This window comes from Sus scrofa, chromosome 4 (assembly GCF_054392235.1).
Source record: "Sus scrofa isolate SSC_HxYL_T2T_F1_AM1 chromosome 4, Sscrofa_HxYL_maternal_Yorkshire_Landrace_v2.0, whole genome shotgun sequence".
In the NCBI taxonomy this organism is placed as follows: Eukaryota; Metazoa; Chordata; class Mammalia; order Artiodactyla; family Suidae; genus Sus; species Sus scrofa.
In genome coordinates this window covers 29537955-29556899 of record NC_139386.1, presented here as the reverse complement: position 1 = coordinate 29556899, position 18945 = coordinate 29537955, and the positions used below count along the sequence as shown (strand labels likewise).

The window sequence follows — 18945 nt, the reverse complement described above, 5'->3', positions numbered from 1 at the left end:
AACAACGCAGGATCCGAGCCACGTCTGCAACCTACACAACAGGTCATGACAATACCAGATCCTTAACCCACTGAGCGAGGCCGGGGATCGAACTGGCAACCTCATGGTTCCTACTTGGATTTGTTTCTGCTGTGCCACAATGGGAACTGCCCCCCTTTTTTGATGTTATCTACTTCATATAAGAATTTCAATATCCACATTCCTGACAACTCTGAAAGTTTCAAAAGAAAAGAGGTTTTTCTCTTATCCTCTTCTCTTCCATACTACTCTTGAGGTTGGCATGTATAAAACAGACCACATAAATTGCAACTCAAATGTAAACAAAATGTAGAGAAATAAAGAACATATGTCTATAGCATGTTTTCTTGACCCCATCCTACTGAAAATGTGCTTATTTCCTGTTCTCAGTTTAATCCATCACAATCTACAACCATCTTTAGTTCTAGTATCTAATACCTAATCCACATGTTGCTGTCAATTTATATACCAAAAACAAAAATTAAAGCGGTCCTATTACTATTGCCTTTTAAAAAGTAGATTTTTGCAGATATTCTGGACCTAAGTTGTTAAATAGTATTTTGTGTGTGTTTGTGTGTCCTACCAAGTTAAAAGCAACTGTGGAGGCAGGGCGGGGAAAAGATGCTCGTCAAGAAATGTCACTTAAGAGGAACAAGTTATTTTTAAACTGGAATTGTAGGCAGGGGCAGTTTTTTTTATTTAAATTTTAGCACAGTCCTGAGAGAAAACAGCTGGGCTTAAAGAATTACACCATACTGTTACTCACAACTGGTATGGTGAGTTGAGGCAGCCAAGAGCAAGTGAGAGAAAGCTATCTGAGCATCTTCGAAAGCATCACCCAAATGACTTTAATAGCCTGATTGCTTAGATGTGTCAGAAAGAGAAAAGCCTCACCTGGCACAGAGCTACTAGATGTGGGGAAGGGGCTCAGACCCCCCCAGCGCTCCTGCACAAGAGCCAGTGGGCTAGGTGTAGCTCTACAGGAGACAGCTTTAGCTGGAGGGTGACTTTCAAAGACTGAGGTTGGCAAGAATAATCTTGAAATCACCAACAAACTGAGAACAAATGATACTAAAATTATGGAAGACAAAGGCATCAGTAGGGATGGTCTGATCAAAACAAAGCCTATGGCTCAACACTTTGGCATTTATGAAATGACCTTTGAGGTATGATTCCCTATATATCTCGAGTGGGAAGACACTCAGAGTGGGTAGTGACTGCAGAGTGCCATGTTCTTTTAAATATTTATTAAAAAAAAAAAAAGTAAAGTGATGCGTCAAAGCGGAGAGATAAACAGTTTAAAGTTAGTTACTTCAATGTTGAAATAGCTTTGTCATCAATTTTTATTATAAGGAACAAGGAAAAGACACAGGAAAACTTAACCTGGGCAAGACATTGGCCCTACTCTTAACTCTACCCTTAATGACTTGCTGTATCACCATGAACCAGTCAGCACCTCCTGGATCTCAGTTCTTTCCCCTTCCCTAATATGTAGCAGGAGAATCAAGGATATTTACAAAACATAGCCATTGAGTCAATAGATAAAAAACTTTCCCTTAGGTCTTCAAAAGATCTCCTTCATTCAGATCTCTGATCAAATGTTATTCCCTCTAGGTCCTTGAACACCCTGCATAATACACTCCCAATCCAAACTTTCACTGGATTTTCCTGCTTTATTTTTCTTCACACAGCTCCCATCTCCATGGGAAATTACACACATGCACTTCTTTATCACCATGATTCCCACTAGGAAAAACTTTCTAAGAACTCTTTGAACAATATCACACCTAGACCAATCACTGGTACACAATACTAAATATCTGCTGAATAAATTAAAATTAGTTGTCATGGGACTTTACAGATGGGACAGAATACTTCATGTTGAGGTTGTAGTAGCCAATTCTAGGAAAGACTACAGTCACCTCCAAGTAACATCAGCTCCCCCATACAAGAATACCTTCCAACTTCATACCTCAGCAACCATGATCTTGCTCTTCCATTTGTCATCTACATAGACTAATAACATGTTTATATTTTTCTATTAATAAATTGCCCAGTGTACAATACAGTTCAGACTTGAAATCCCTTCCTTTTAAAGCTGCAGGTTATATATTAATAGAATAACTTAGTCCCAACAGGATGATTCTATTAATGAATGTGAGGAGGGAGGTAGGGAAGGGAGTAAAGATAGTCATACCTACTATAAATATAGCCTTCATTCTTAGTATTTCCTTCTTTTTTCCCTTTTTTTCCTACACTCGCTGTTCAATTTTTTTCTTTCAACTCATTGTCAATCATCTTTTTCCAAACATCTTTTTTGTTTGTTTTTGTCTTTTTAGGGCTGCACCCACAACATATGGCAATTCCCAGGCTAGGGTTGAATTGGAGATGCAGCTCCCAGACTACACCACAGCCATGCCAGATCCGAGCCATGTCTCTGATCTACATCACAGCTCACAGCAATACCAGATCCTTAACGTACTAAGTGAGGACAGGGATCAAATCCACATCCTTCTGGATACGAGTCAGATTCGATACCACTGAGCCACGAGGGGAACTCCCCAACATCTTTTGTGATTCCCCTCCTCTTTGTTTCTCCATCCTCCTGCTATCTAGGTATCGAAACCATAGGTCATGTGCAGATTTTTAAGAGTCTTGCTCAGTTTTTGAAGGTTCACTATCTGTGAAAATGGAGGAGGAAGGAAGGAAGGAATAGGGTGAAAGCTGCCAGATTTAAAGGCTTGGCACACGCACAGCATAGCTACTGGGAAAGTGTTCAGTTCTTGGTTGTGAAACAATGCTCTTGGCTTTACGATTCTGTTCTTTACCCTTCACATGACAAGCACAGAACTTACCCATATCTGTTGACACTTGGTGCTAGAATCATTGGATTTTAGACCTGAACTGGATCTTAAAGATCATCTACCCCAATATCGTCAATTTAAAAATGAAGAAATATAGGCCAAGAGAGGTTAAGTGACTTGCCAAGGGTCACAGAATTCAAGAGTTGATAGGGTGCAGACACCCAGATCTCCTGATCGCCAAACCAGAATGTGGAAGAATGAGTGTCAGAAAAGCCCAAGCTGCTCTCAGATTATGTCATCAGAAATGAAAGAAAAGATAATTAAAAAAAAAAAAATTGGAGACGTATACTGAGAAACTTCAGGCCAAAAGTCAGTCCATGGCTTAAGTTATTTCCAAAATTTCTTCCATTTTTAAAAGCAAAGAAGCATATGATAATTAGAGAAAAATAGGCTAAAGCATTACACTGTTGTTTTCAAATCTTACAGCCATTTATTTTCTCACTTTTAATAGTTTTCAGTGTACTATCTTATATACTTTGGACTATTCCATTTCGCTGACCTCTAACTTCTGCCTTCCAGTAATCAAAAGCAGCTGATTTTAATGTGCCTGTGCTCTAGTGTGAAGGAGGTGAAGGCTGCGTTTGTGTGCAATCAGGTTAAGATTGGCTCCAACGGGAGAAAAATCCATACATATGTTGAAAAGATCTGAAAAACGCCTGTATTCCCAACCTGATTACGACTTACATTTTTGCATGGTTTGTCAAAGCAGATCACCAAAATCAAGTCAAGATGTAAAATGGGATAAAGTGGTTTTCTTCTCCATTCTTCCATTAATTACCGTGACCTATTGAAGAAAAGAACTTTTTCCTCTCTCACCTGAGGCAAGGTGGGATACTCCACTGGAAGTTATGCCAATTTTTATCAATTGGTGCTCAAGTTCCAAAATTAATTTTCTAGTTTTAATTTCCACATTTGTAAGTAGCCATTATTTGACTACAGAGTCATTTTCCATTTCTATCCACAACTCTGTTTTAGTTCCCTTTTTACAAAACATACAACAAATTCCAATATAACCCTGTAAACCAACTAAGCTTTAAAACGTACTTAAAAATTGAATTTATTCAACTGGATATGTACATACAGGGATTAGAGCAATAGTGAGTCTTTCCTAATGTCTATCCTAATAAATAATATTTGGTAAAACCTAAATATAAATTAAATCAGAGTTCATTACTAGTTCACTTGTCAAAAAGGAGAATATTAGCAGATGATACATAAACATTTGCTTGACGTAATTGCTGACGGTGTTAGGCTGTATTTCTTATGATGGTATACTGTTGTTGGAGGCATAAAAAATACAATGAACATTATAGGTTAACAATCTAGCTGTTATTTGCAAAATTCTCAAACAAGAATGAGGCTAGGTCAAAATAGTTTTGAAGAGGAGGGGAAGGTGCTGGGTCTTGTTACACATAAGCATGTTTGTTATAGGAGCATTTTCAGGTTAATTTTTGCTATTAACGTAAACCACAATTGGGGGACCACGTTGCTGGAACAGGAATGGGGGGGTAGTTATATAAACAATACACAACAAAGAAAGTCTTTATTTCCAATACCTGAATACATCAGGTTTGTTTTTAGGTACAAGGTTGCAGGTTAAATGCTCTCAGCTATCCAAGAAGTAGCTTATTAGTTTTGTAAGAAAATATTTTCTTATATTTTCACTGAAAAATACCCAGTTTAACTGAACAAAACCATCCTTGTTAGTGAAAAGCAGACCCAAAAAAACTTTGTTTCAAAGACTCAGCAAAGAAAAGCAAAACTAATTCAAGAGGAAAAGCTGCCTTCCTAATAGTAGCTTCTGAATCTGGATCTAATAGTTCTCAGAGGCCGACTGGAGTCTTCGAGTCTTAAGTTTTGTCTTCCTCCATGGATCATAGACATTCTCTATGAGGCAATGTAATATGAATATAAATCCATTCTAAGCTGATATATATTCCCTCTCTGGGCTACAGGCACGAAGCTGCAAAGCTATGCCCCAATAGCAAGAACAAAGGCAAATGAACGTTTTGATTATTTCATAAGGCAATTTTCTAAATGCAACTTTCTTTTTTGCTTTTCTGTTCTGTGCACTAGAAAAACTCTAACTTCATCTTTGGCAGTGTAGCATCCACCAGTGATAAAATAAACAGTAACAAGAGATTATGCTCTAAGAACCTCAGTGTCAGCGCTAAGAACTGCATTTTCAACATACTGACTCGGCTATAGCCAGCACCTGAGCTATGTACACTTCTCCTAATTTGTAAGTGGGCCTAATCCTGTTAATACAGAATAATTACTGCAAATCAGCACAATTACTACAAAGACACAAATAAACATACACATACCAGTAGCTGTTTTCTACAAATTATTATGAAAACAAAGAGAACTGGCTAATTGTGGTAACATTAAGACAATGTTTATTCCTTCCAGTGTTTGGGCAAGTTTATTTTAAGTTGTCATCTTCAACTAGTAACGATACAGATGATTTTTACAGATTCCATAAACCTTTCTAATCTAAACTCTTCTTAACTGAAAGTTGGCTGCTTCTCTTAGAGCAACATCTGCAAAGGCCTGATTTCATAAGAACTGGCTTTTATGGTACATTAACAAAAAAAAAAAAAAAAAAAAGAGAGAGAGAGAGAAAATTCAACGCACACACACACACAGGCTTTTAGAAATCTTGTTGTAAAAGCTCATTTGTAACGTAATCTTCTAAATTATTTTCAAGGTATCATGAAAGTAAATATTCACTTTATATGCCTCACAATTTAAACACACATCTCTAAGGAAGTACAGTGTGGAATTTTACTCGCTCACTAATATTATCATCAGGTTTCCTTCATGGATAAATATTCTATATTGGAGCAAGGGTAATTAGGAAGGGGGAAAATTCAGAAAGCACACAGCCCACGACAGTGATTACCAGAACTCACCTCCTGGACAATGCCTCATGGCCATCTTACATCTCCTGGATTCAGCAATGGTTGGACATGGTATCGTATCTTTTGCTGGCTTTTTAACAATTTGCCGTGTTCTAGTTTCCAGACCCCATTTAAATCCACATGTGCGATTATTTCTGCTACAAGTTCCCCATTCACTCCAATGGCCAACCTCACATCCTTCTAGGAGAGAGAAAACAAACACAGGTAACAATTTGGTATACATTTCTTCACTGTCACCAAAATCATATTGCAGTTTTTCTCCACTTCCCCACTTTCAGGTACCAAAAATTAAGTTGTACAGCTTATAAGATGTGTATACGCTTTTTGAGAACTTGAACTCTTTCAACAAGAGTTACAGATAAATAATAAATAACTGTCACATAAGTAACATAAAATCTTTAACTTTCTATTGGTCTTAGTTCATTTTTGAAGGGACATTAATGGCCCATTCTAAAGACATTGAAATATATAATCTTTCAAAGATTCAATAGCTAAAACCTACAGTAAAAGACACTAGTTTCATACCATGACAGGAGACAAAATTTTACAATTCGGCACACTCCCAGTGAAATTCACAAGTGTATTAATTTTGGAAGTAAGTACTTGATGAAAAGGATAGGGAATGCGTTCACATTTCCTGATTATTTCAATTCTTTTAATAGGTGTCTGGAAACAACTGCATGTATTTCTTATTCCCTGAACTGATGCTCTTGCTTAAAAAGTAAACAAATATGGTCAGGAATGTGAAAATGTATGTATTATCTAGGTATGCAAGAATTTTAGCAATGACATCCTGCTGTGCAGCACTGGGATCCTGCTGTGTGGCACTGGGAACTATGTCTAGCCACTTATGATGTAGCATGATAATGTGAGAAAAAAAGAATGTATACATGTATGTGTACCTAGGTCACCATGCTGTACAGTAGAAAATTGACAGAATACTATAAACCAGCTATAATGGAAAAAAATTAAAATCATTATAAAAAATTTAAAAAAGTTTTTATCACCCCCTTTTGTAAATTCATATGTTAGAAAAGTAGGCTACCCTCCAACACCTCCCCCTCCCAGGATGGGAGGAGGGGAGAGGGAATAAAAGGATAAAAATATGCAAAGTTAAACCTTATCAAATTCACCATTAAAAGCCTCATCACACTAGCAGATAAGAACTCAGGCCTAGAGTCCACACCTAATTAATATTTCCACATGCCAGACCTTACCAGGTGTCATGGTGATTCTTAGGCTTTTCAAAACTATTTTAGATTTTTACTCAGGGAAATGCATAAAACCATTGTGAATTTGTTAATATTTAAGGGTTTCAAAGAATTTCCACTGAACATTTGTAAAGAATGTGGGTCTTCCCTCTCAAAAGCGAATTCAGCATTTTGAATATGCTCTTCCAGTGACTTTCATTTTTCTCTACAGGATGTTGTCTGCATGCGTGCATTAACTCACACATATTTAGGAACATAAGTACATGTTTCTTCAAAAACCTCTCACTTAAATGTATTCTCTGAAAGTTTTGTATGTATGTAATTACAGACTACTTCAATATTTCTGCAGGAAAAAAGTTCTCAATTTAAGTCTCCATTTTAAAGAGATGGAAAGACTCCTTATAACACATTGCTTTGTTGTACACCATAGGAGATGATTAACACGTCAAAATTCAGAGGTAGCAAGGGTGGGGGTAGGAGTGGGGAAGATGCTATTACACCTAAGATTAGATTCAGACATTTATCAGAATGTAGGGACTGTGAAGGGAAGGCATAAATTAGTGGGATGGGACTAACATCATACTGCTATATATAAAATAGTAGCTAACAAGAACCCACTGCACAGCACAAGGAAATCTACTCAATATTCTGTAATAACCTATGAGGGAAAAAAAGAATGGATATATATATATATATATATATATATATATATATATATATAACTGATTCACTGCTATACACCTGAAACTAATACAATATTTTAAGTCAACTATATGCCAATAAAGAAAATTTTTTAATGTAAGTACTGACAGATCTTTGCCTTTTAATCAGTGGTATAAAAATATGCTAAGGGTTTAATAAACACTCAAAAATATAAAATTTATAAAATGTGCATTCCTATTTACAAGTAGCATATATATTTATATTAAATTATGCATTCTACATATCCAAATTTAGTAAAATTGTTTTAACATACTTTGCAACATTTAGTTGATCAACAAAGTATGTCTGAAAAAAATCTCTTCCCAAATGATTTTTTTTTACAAAAATAACTAAGATTCTCCATAGTTAATACACATTACAAAAGTGATAGACTAGTTAACCACATGGCACTGCTTGAAAATTTTTTCTTCTAAACAAAATGTTTTCCCTTAACAGTTATTAATAATTTATTAAATAATTAAGACATGGGTGTATTACATAGACGATAAATATTATGCTCAGCATTTAAATAGTTTAACCTAACAAATATACAACTAACAAATTTTGTAGCAAAATATATGCTACTACCCATGGCAGGATGACTAAAGAACTCAGACAGCAAGGAACTTAAATAATTTTCAGCTCTAATTAATAACAAGAGAATTGATTTGTTTTTAGGATAAATACATTCAGCATGCATGTCCCCCCCCCCCAAAAAAAAAAAACAGGTGTTAAAAGTTGAAGTTTGAAAGTGACATGAAAAACTACTCACCCACACATTCCATGGTTTCATCTAAAGGTGCAAAACCATCTGGACATTCCTCAAAGCAACGGCCTCTATGCAAATAAAAGCCTATTTTGCACTTGGTACAAAAGTCTTTGCTAAAGCAAGAATCACAGTTTTCTATTCTGCATCCTAAAAACAATTTTAAAGAGAAAGAGAAAATTTCAGTCAAAAATTTACTGCTTCCACCAATAAAACTTTCACAAACTCACCAGTTGGCTCAATTGGAATTCTAGCGGTCAGAGAAATATGTGTTCAATTCATTTGTTCTCTGAAGCCATCTCATTCTAAATCACTCCTACCTCTTCCAGCAGCTCACCACATCAATAGGCTAAAACACAGTTCCAGCCTGGGGCCCTAGGCAGTATGAGACTCTTCAGAGATTTTTGCAACTCCAAATGGGATTAAAACAAAGGATTAAAAAGAAAAAGTAAACACCCCCCACTACAAATTACTTTGCTCCCGGGATTGAAATCTGTTCTGCTCTTCAAAAGACCTACAGTGAAAAATGATGGGAATACTCTAATCAGTATCTTCTGCTTTAGGACAGTAAATTAAAATTCCGTTTAATGCATTTACTTTCATCAGAGGATGTCATAATTTGGAGGAGTAGTTTGGAAAACCTATAAGGTGCCAAACATTTCCACTTAGTCTTCATAATTTTCCATCAAAGTGAGAAGTAGAACCCCTTTTTTGCAAATAAGGAACCAGGACTAAGATTAAATCATAAAGCTGGTAGCAGCTGCATTGGTTCTAAAAGGCCCCCAAACAGACTGCCTTCTAAATCGGGTCTTTTTTCTTTTACCACACTGAATTTCATTGAGAAGAGTCAGTGAAACAGGGTGCTTTCAGGTCTGTTATGTGTGGTTTTGAATGCCAGCTCTGCGACTCTGAACAAACAGTTACATGCCTCTCTGCGCTTCTACTTCCTTCTGAAGAAAACAGAGATGTGTCACTGGCTTTATAAGGCTATTGCGAAGATTTGCAATAACATCTGTAAATTGGCTGTCTCAAACTAGGTAGTCTGCAGATAGAAGCAAGAGTGAATTAGAAACATGCAGTTTTCTACTAAGCCATTCACATTACGAGGATTAAAATGAGGCAATAATTTATAGGTTTATATTCTAGGTCTGATTGCCTAGTATGCCAGGAACATCTGGGCCAGAGGTAATTGGCTTGTCTGGGTGAAAATAAATATACTCTAAACTACTCTTCAAGGAGAAGGAAGAAAAGGTTAGAGAATTGGTTAATTGAAAGGTGAGGGTTTTCAACAGATTACAGTATATTATTACTTGTAACAGATTTAATTGATGGCAATTAACAGCACATAAAGCTCTATGAAAACTCCCTGGCAACATTTTTATTCATTTAACAAGCCTCTGAGTGCCAGTACTGTTTGGTGCTTTAGCGATGCAGAAAAGATTTAAAAATCTAGTTTTTGCAACCAAAGAGATAATGGAATAAAAAATGTAACCAAAACATGTACTCATTGAATATTAAAATTTTGAAAATTGAGAAGATAAAGCCAGAAAGTAGAATATAAACACTAAAGGAGTTTTTGTTAAAATAGACTGCATTATAAATGACAGTTTCTAGACTTATAAAAAGAAAACAGAAACTCTTCACCTAACAATTTTGAATTTAAACAGGTCTTCATGGATTAAATGACCACCATGAAACAGCTAATTCAATTTCTAAAATGTCAAGCAAAGTTACAATTGGAAAAGCAGCTATGTGTGGGTGAAAGTCTAGTCAAATTACACTATTGCTCTTTTAGTGGAGGATGGTGGGCATAGAAGAATGGCTTATCACCCTATAAAATGTTCATTTGCAGTTTTAAATGTTGTAAAGCGTATTTTAATAAAATAGTGGTGTGTCACTGGTCAGTAGCTTCTAAATCATGGTCAAGATACATGACCATCATGTCCACAAATTGTTGGTTTTCTTGCCACATTTTTTTAAAAAGCAAGCAACCCTTCCCGTTAGAATTATTTTCCAAGAAATAATGATAAACATTCCAAAAAACAAAAAAATGAAACTAGAAGACTATATACTTCATAAATCAGCTGTTATCTACAAGATCTGATTTAAAAAAAAACAAAACATGGCCAACACCAATAAGTTTTTTGACCAAAAAGATATCACAATAGGCATTTGGAAATAATTTTACAGGGCCCTTTCCTGATCTTTATTGTTACTTGTAGCTCCCTTTCCTCGTTTCACTCCATGCTCCTAATACCAGTTCATGGAATGTGGAATTTCTGAAATAACTATCATTCTCTCTAAAGTCCCTTAGGACTTCTTCAGGCACAAATCTGGCTAGAAGAAAGCTTTTAATTATTTGTCCTCAAATTTAAGTACAATAAAAATCTGATGCCTTCAAATTGTAAAATACTACAACTATGGAAAAGCCTATGAATTATAAGCATGGCTGACAATAAGCTCTAAACCCCATCATTAAGTCAAAAAGGTAAGTCGCAGGCAGGATACGTAGAGTATGATGCAATAAAACTGCATACACATGTGTATATGAAGTAGCTTAGAAAAGTCAATTTGGGAAGGGGGACAGTGGAATTTTGAAATGTTAAATATTATTTCTGAGTCACATGAATCTTTTTAATTGTAATGTATTTATATATTAAAAATAAAACAGAAAATTTCAATACACATTTGTGACCTACTTAAATTTACAGAAAATACTATTACACTAACATTCTAAAATAAATTCTTATGATTTTTAACAGGCAAGGATGTATTAAGAAATATTATCCCAATTTTTTTTCAAATGTGGGTACATGAAATTATACCCCTTATATGATAATGCTGAACCTGCCTTAGCCTTCAAAGTGATCATAGACCATCTCTTGCCAGTAACTTTCATTTTCATACGTTCAATGATGCTTTCCAAATCACTGGGGGAAACATTAAATTTTTTTATTCATTGAAGCATTTAAATAAAAGCTTTGATTGGTGCCAAGTTGTAACACCAAATGAAGCTCTGCTGACCTTCCTAGTCTCAGTCACTTTTTGCCACCACATAAAACCAATGCAGGCCACCTATACACTTAGCAGCTTGAACTGACATGATTCATTTAATCACCAACACCTTTGAATAGAAAGCATTTTAATGCTGCAACTACATAAAATCACCTATACTGCCAGTAGGCTTCTTGACCCACTTCAGCACCTGAAAACCTTTCCTCACTGGCTCCAGGTCTCCCCACAACCCACTGTCCAGTTCAGCTACCTCTCCCAGAACTCTCATCCTTAGAGAAAAATCACCATTTTGGAGGGTCTCATAGTCCTCATAATTTCCCCTCAACCTGAAGCGTCTGCCCCCCAAATTTCTTAAGTTTGTTACCTTTAAATAACTGGAATTCACATCAACTCTATTAACTCATTTTTTATATAAAACGAAAGAATTCTCATTACAAACACAAATTCAAAACAATGCAAAAGGTTTACAGGAAAATATAGATATATTCTTGCTCATCCAAATGACCCATCAGGTCTACTCCACGATGGAAATAGCCCCTGTACTAGCCACTGTATTAACAGTTCAGGAAAATCTTTATGTCAATTTTATAAATAAATGAGTTTGAAAACACCAATGGGATTTACTCAATACAAGCCCAAGGAAATGGGTATCTCGAAGTTTACTAAACATGGGACCTGTCTATAAAAAATCTGGGCTTTTAAGTCCTCGTTCAAAAAAACAAGACCCTGTTTTATCCAACTTACATGCTTCTAAATTACAGTGCCTCCTCAAAAATGTAATCCACTAAGAGAGGGACTGCCAGTATCGGTTTAAGTAAAATACTGTCCAAATAAAACTGTGTCCAAATATAATCTGATGGGGCTGTCATCTGGCAAGGGGGATTACTCTGGCCAAGAGACAGAAAAAGAGGCTGCGTACTCCTTCTGTCTTTCCTCAGTACCCATACAGGCTCCACTATAACATTATAAAATTATTCTCTAGTTCAATAATTCCTTCCAAACCTTCTCAAAAAATGTAGTATGTGCCAGGTATTGTGCCATTTTATGAGAATATAAAATTATAATACCCATTCCCTGTCCTGGAGGCGTGAAAGCCAAAGAGGGGGCCATGTGGCACTTTCAGGGCATTGCAACATCTCATCGTAGATATTGGAAGCATGTGCTGGGTACATTAGAAGCAACGAAGACAGATCCATTTCTGTTCTGCCGTTACAAACATTTTTTTCCCCTCCATCTCTGAATTCCTTGTTTCTAACACAGTGCTGGACACATGGTCAAGTTTTAGTGCCTGCCAAGTGAACTAACATGAATGCCATCTAAAAATTGAATTCCTTATATTTAAAAATTTATTTGAATGCTTAATATGAGATTGCTTGCACATGCACTGTAAATATCTTTAATATAAAAAGAAAATCCATGGTTGCTGGTGAAGAACGACAAATCTTATTGGAAAACAAAGAGTCCAACACCTGAAAACAATTATAATAGAGAACGTAAATACTGAAGCGTGGCAGGTAATGTGTGCTATAGAAGTTAGAACCTTGGCTAAGCCAGGTTGGGAGAGACAGAGGAAGCAGAGTCCTGGGAGGGTGACTCCACTTATTACAACACAGTGGAGATGGCCCATGTGGCATATGATGGGCCCAATGAAGAGGCTAGATGGAGGGGAGGTTATTCAGGTTTAGATTGCTATAGGTGGAGAATTTTACCTCTTACATAGTTTCAAAAAAAGAGATAAAATTATAAATTATTATGTTTGGTGTGGTTCTAAGGATTTAAGTAACAATTAAAATTAATAAAAATGATGTTAAGTTCAAGATTAGGGCTTGATCTAACTAGTAGTAAGAAGTGCTGATAGATTGAGCCTGAGAATACCTTGATCAAAATGCTATCTGATTTGCTCACTCATCTGGACAGATAAGAGACTCTCAGGGCGGGCTTCATGATGATAGAGACACAGATGAAAAAGCTAAGTTCCCGCACTTTGGGATTGTCTGCCTAGTCATAGGAAAGGTACCCAGGCAGGGAACAACATAATGATGTAACTACACTCAAGTCTATACAGAGTGAGCTAGTAAGGGCACATTTTCAGGAAATGAATCTTCCTGAAAACAGGAAGAGAGTGGAGGTAAGGAAAACCATTGAGAGGCTTATACTCCAAGAGGTAATGGTCATGGAAAAGGAGTTATGATAAATTGACAGAACTGACAAACTGGGTGGAGAAGATGAATTGAGAGAAGAGAATGACCCACATTTAACCCTCCTTCCTTGCTTCAACCTTTGGTTCTGCAGCATTTTCAGGGCCTTGGGACACCAACAGAGTTTTATCTACCTTCCTAGAAAAAAAATGGAGTGACAAAAATCATCTCTAATTTGAATGTCTTAGCATAATTTAATCATACAAAAAACGAAAATCTTAAGTGGAAAAAAAGAAAAATCAACTAACTGTGAAACTGTAATTCTATAAATTACAACCAATTATTGGAGAAAGAAAAGAATGAATGAGGTGGAGTTCCCACATAGCTCAGCAGTTAATGAATCTGACTAGCATCCATGAGGACACAGGTTCAATCCCTGGCCTTGCTCAGTAAGGATCTGGTGTTGCCATGAGCTGTGGTGTAGGTCATAGATGTGGCTCAGATCCTGCATTGCTATGGCTATGGTGCAGGTCAGCAGCTGAAGCTCTAATTCGACCCTAGCCTGAGAACCTCCATATGCCACAGGTGTGGCTCTAAAAAAATTAAAAAATTAAAAAAAAAATAATGAGGCAGAGAGGACCTCAGACACACACTGAAGAATCCCCGTCAACTATTTCATGGTCACCAGGGCTGTAGGCTTCAGGTTCCTCAACGTACCCTGAAAACCTGACTATATTTATTGTTTTCCAACTGCTCTTTATTGTCAACCACTCCCCAGTGCCTTCATTTAGAATGTAGCAGACAAACGTGGAGGGGCATTTAGTCTTCAGGTTGCAGTTGCAAGGAGCAAAGAGCATCAAGCCAACCCCTGGAAAATCCTAGACGTTTCTTGGCTCAATGTACACTAAAATTTGAACAGATATTAAAGGGACAGTTTGTTCCACAAGACAAAAATGCCTACTCTCACCACTTCTGTTCAACATGGTACTGGAATTCCTGGCCACAGCAATCAGACAAGAACAAGAAATAAAAGGTATCCAAATTTGAAGGAAAGAGGTAAAATTCTCATTACATGCAGATGACGTGATACTATATATAGAAAGCCCTAAGGACTCCACACGAAAATATTAGAACTGATAAATGAATTCAGCAAGGTACAGGATACAAAACTACACTAACAATAAAATGTCAGAAAAGGAATGTAAAAAAAAAATACTTTTTAAAATTGCACACACACAAAAAAATTCTTAGGAATAAACCTGATCTAGGAGGTGAAAGATTCATATGCTGAGAACTATAGAATGTTAATAAAGGAAATTAAAGATTCAAAGAAATGGGAAGATATCCCATGCTCTTGGATTGGAAGAATTAATACAGTTAAAATGGCCATACTACCCAAAGCAATCTACAGATATAATGTGATCCCTATCAAATTGCCCATGACATTATTTTTACAGAACCAGTACAAATAATCCTAAAATTTACATGGAACAATAAAAGATCCAGAATTGCCAAAGCAATTCTGAGGAAAAAGAACAAAGCAGGAAGCATAACCCTCTCAGATTTCAGACAATACTGCAAAGCTGCAGTAGTCAAAATAGTGTGGTACCAGCAAAAAAAACAAAAAACAAAACAACAAAAAAAAAAAACAGATATCAATGGAACAGAATACAAAGCCCAGACATAAACCCACACATCTATAGTTAATCTTTGACAAAAAAGGCAAGAATATACAATGGGAGAATGACAGTCTCTTTAGCAAGTGGTACTAGGAAAGTTGGACAGCTGTATGTTAAGTCAATGAAGTTAGAACACACCCTCATACTGTGCACAAAAATTAACTCGAAATGGCTTAAAGACTTAAACATAGCTATGACACCATAAAACTCCTAGAGGGGATCATAGGCAAAACATTCTCTGACATAAATTGTACCAATGTTGTCTTAGGTCAGTCTCCCAAGGCAGTAGAAACAAAAACAAAAATAAACAAATGAAACCTAATCAAATTTATAAGCTTTTGCACAGCAAAGGAAACCATAAACAAAATAAAAAGACAACCTACAGAATGGGAGAAAATACTGGTAAAGTATGCAACCAACAAGGGATTGATTTCCAAAATACACAAACAGCTCATACAACAACAAAAAACAGACAACTAAATTGAAAAATTGGCAGAATACATAAATAGACATTTCTCCAAAGAAGACATATGGATGTCCATATACCAGTCAGAATAGCCATCATTAAAAAGTCCACAAATAACAAATGCTCAAGAGGGTGTGGAGAAGAGAACACTCCTACACTGTTGGTGGGAGTATAAGTTGGTTCAACCACTATGGAAAACAGTATGGAGATTCCTCAGAAACCTCAAAATAGAACTACCATATATCACAGCAATACCACTCCTGGACATATAATCAGACAAAACTATAATTCAAAGAGAAACATGCACCCCTATTCACAGTAGCCAAGATATGGAAACAACACAAATGTCCATCAATAGATGAAGAGATAAAGAAGATGTGGCAGATACACATGATGGAATACTACTCAGCCTTTAAAAAGAATGAAATAATGCCATCTGCAGCAACATGGATGGAACTACAGATCATCATACTAAGTGAAGTCAGTCAAAAAGAGAAAGACAAATAGTATTTATCACTTACATGTGGAATCTAAAATACGACACAAATGAATCTATCTACAAAAAAATAGAAAGAGACTCATGGACAAGGAAAAGAGATTTGCCCCAAGGAGCAAAGGGTTGGGAGAGGAACTGAATGAAGTTAGGGTTAGCAGAGATAAGCTATTATACACAGAGGGAATAAACAACACGGTCCTACACAGCACAGAGAACTATATGCAATGTTCTATGATAAATCATAACGGAAAAGAATATAATGAAGAATGTATACATGTTCATAATTCAATCACTTTGCTGTATAGCAGAAATTATCACAACATTGTAAATCAACTATACTTTAATAAAAAATAAAAAATGTTAAAAAGAGACAGATTGTTCCAAAAAGACATTTGAAATAATACTTTTAGCAATTTCTTAACATGGAAAGTAATAGACTGTGCAATTTAATATGAGGTTTCTTAAAATTGTTTAAATATTTTAGACTTCTCTAACAACTGCAAATACTGCTGTTTAACATTCCTTCTCAAAACTTGCAATGTTTTATAAATACCCCTAAATAAAGTTTTTAAGCTTTATGTTACCCAAATCATGCCTTTCTAGTGTGTATTACTGCAATAATCCCATTAGAGTAGGAACTGATCAAAACTATGACCTAAAATCTAAAATTACATTTTTTCTAGTATGGTCTAGTTATGTAACAGCTCATTAGAAACTTCATCATATTTCAACCTAAAGAAAATAAAGGACAGAATCAGAGGCTTCAGGACTCAGTGTTTCATATTTACAACTGAACTATTTGAGTGATGATGTAGAATACAAGCATTAATTTCACTAAGTTAACAGAAGATCCAGGGTAGTAGTCTGTATAAAACCCACTGGAATAGGAGTTCCCATCGTGGCTCAGTGGTTAACAAATCCATCTAGGAACCATGAGGCTGAGGGTTCAATCCCTGGCCTCACTCAGTGGGTTAAGGAGCTAGTGTTGCCATTGCTGTGGCTCTAGCATAGGCTGGCGGCTACAACTCTGATTAGACCTCTAGCCTGAGAGGCTAGTTATTAGTTAGAGTTAGCACAGAGTGAAATTCCACTATGTCAAGTGTAGAACAGAACACTTAGAACAAGAGCCAAAGGCAAGAAATAAGAACTGTGCTGAGAATATAGTGGCCTTTCAAATTGTACAGTGGTTAGCAGATCTGAGGTTAAAATATTGGCTCATTAACTGTTGTGGGACTCTGAGCAAGTCAGTTAAGCTCTCTTTTCCTCAATATCCTCATCTTTAAAAAGGAGGTAACATCAGGCCCTAACTCAGATTTGACAGCATCAGAAGTTTAATAGAGGCAAAGATCTCAGCACAGTATCTACTGTGTAACTAGTGATCAAAGAATATGAGCTATTATGAGTATAAAACTTCACCAACTAGAATAATCCAAGATGGCAGATGGAAGGAAGCTCAAATGAGGTACCAGGACACATATGTATGCATAATTATTTTAATTATATATACTACCCATTCATAAAATAAAATTTAATTATATACACCTATGTGTATGTATATATGTATATGTACTACTCAAATGAAAAGCATCATCCAAAGACCACTAACTACAGTCAACATAGTTGCTTCATCCTTGTTTAGGTCACACAGCAAAACAAACTGAATATAATCATTTAAGTACCTACATGGAAAGTCATCTACCTCAAACATTCAAAACCAGGATTTAGGAACACTGAGATCTAGATGCAATTTTGAATTTAGTGAGGAAAAAAATTACCTCCTCTTTGTGCCTTAATCCCCTCAGCATCAGATAGGAGGAAAAAATATCTGACTTACCTACATCAGATTAATTTAATACTCTGAACAATGAAATGAGAACAAGACACTACATAAAGTTTGTGTCACTTCCTCGAGCCAAATAAGCCTTACCTTTAACAGACATTGCTTCAAACATGCAGCACCCCTGTCTAAGCACCAGAAAGATGTCCAGTTTACGAAGTGAACTAAAGATGGTCTGTCATGGCCATTGGGACAGTGACCACAAGGATAGTAAAACTCCTGGCCAGGCAGTAATGTTCATCCTCAATTACCATTAGGTAAGTAAATGGAGTCTATCTGGAAATGTATACATTTTTTTTCCAGATAACTATCAAATTCTGTTTTATATGCCAAAGGTACCCTCTATTTCAACTGCAGAGGATATATATACTGTCAAAAATAATTGTTTTCTCCTGATTTATTTTAACTTCGAGTGTTATAACTGTTCATTAAAAAAAAAAAAACCCTCAAAGTTTTAAAATATGTTCCTGGTATCTTCACTGTAACATTTGACTGTTTAAAAATTATAACTTGCCCATGCACACAAAGAAATCTGAAGAAACACTGAGGCTTGTGTAAAATCATGTGGTCAAATAATCAGCAACTATAAAAATGTTGGCTTCATTTCCAGTATATTCAAGTGATGGATATTTTAAATCACTCTAAAAGCATCTGAAATTAAAACTTGGACATGTTTACCAGGAATAAAAAGTGAGGTGTTTAAAGAGTGTTTTTTTCCTATTTAAAGGGGGTGAAAGAGAAGGATGACTACTTCAAAATAAAATAGGAAAGGAATGTGACAGCAATGAAAAATACCTTTAAGATTATAAAAGTGAGTATCTCATCAGAT

The 18945-nt window shown here is 35.9% G+C and overlaps 1 protein-coding gene across 3 annotated transcripts in view; it reads right to left on the bottom strand.

Moving 5' to 3' along the window:
• The window catches only part of RSPO2 (R-spondin 2), a 165029-nt gene that overhangs the window by 46637 nt on the left and 99447 nt on the right, over positions 1-18945 (bottom strand). For all 3 annotated transcript variants that reach the window (XM_085020405.1, NM_001293141.1, XM_085020406.1), the window contains 2 exons: positions 8492-8635; positions 5798-5986 (listed from right to left, as the gene is read on the bottom strand). In XM_085020405.1, coding sequence (XP_084876531.1) covers positions 5798-5986; positions 8492-8635 — 333 coding nt within the window. The remainder of the gene's footprint in view (positions 1-5797; positions 5987-8491; positions 8636-18945) is intronic.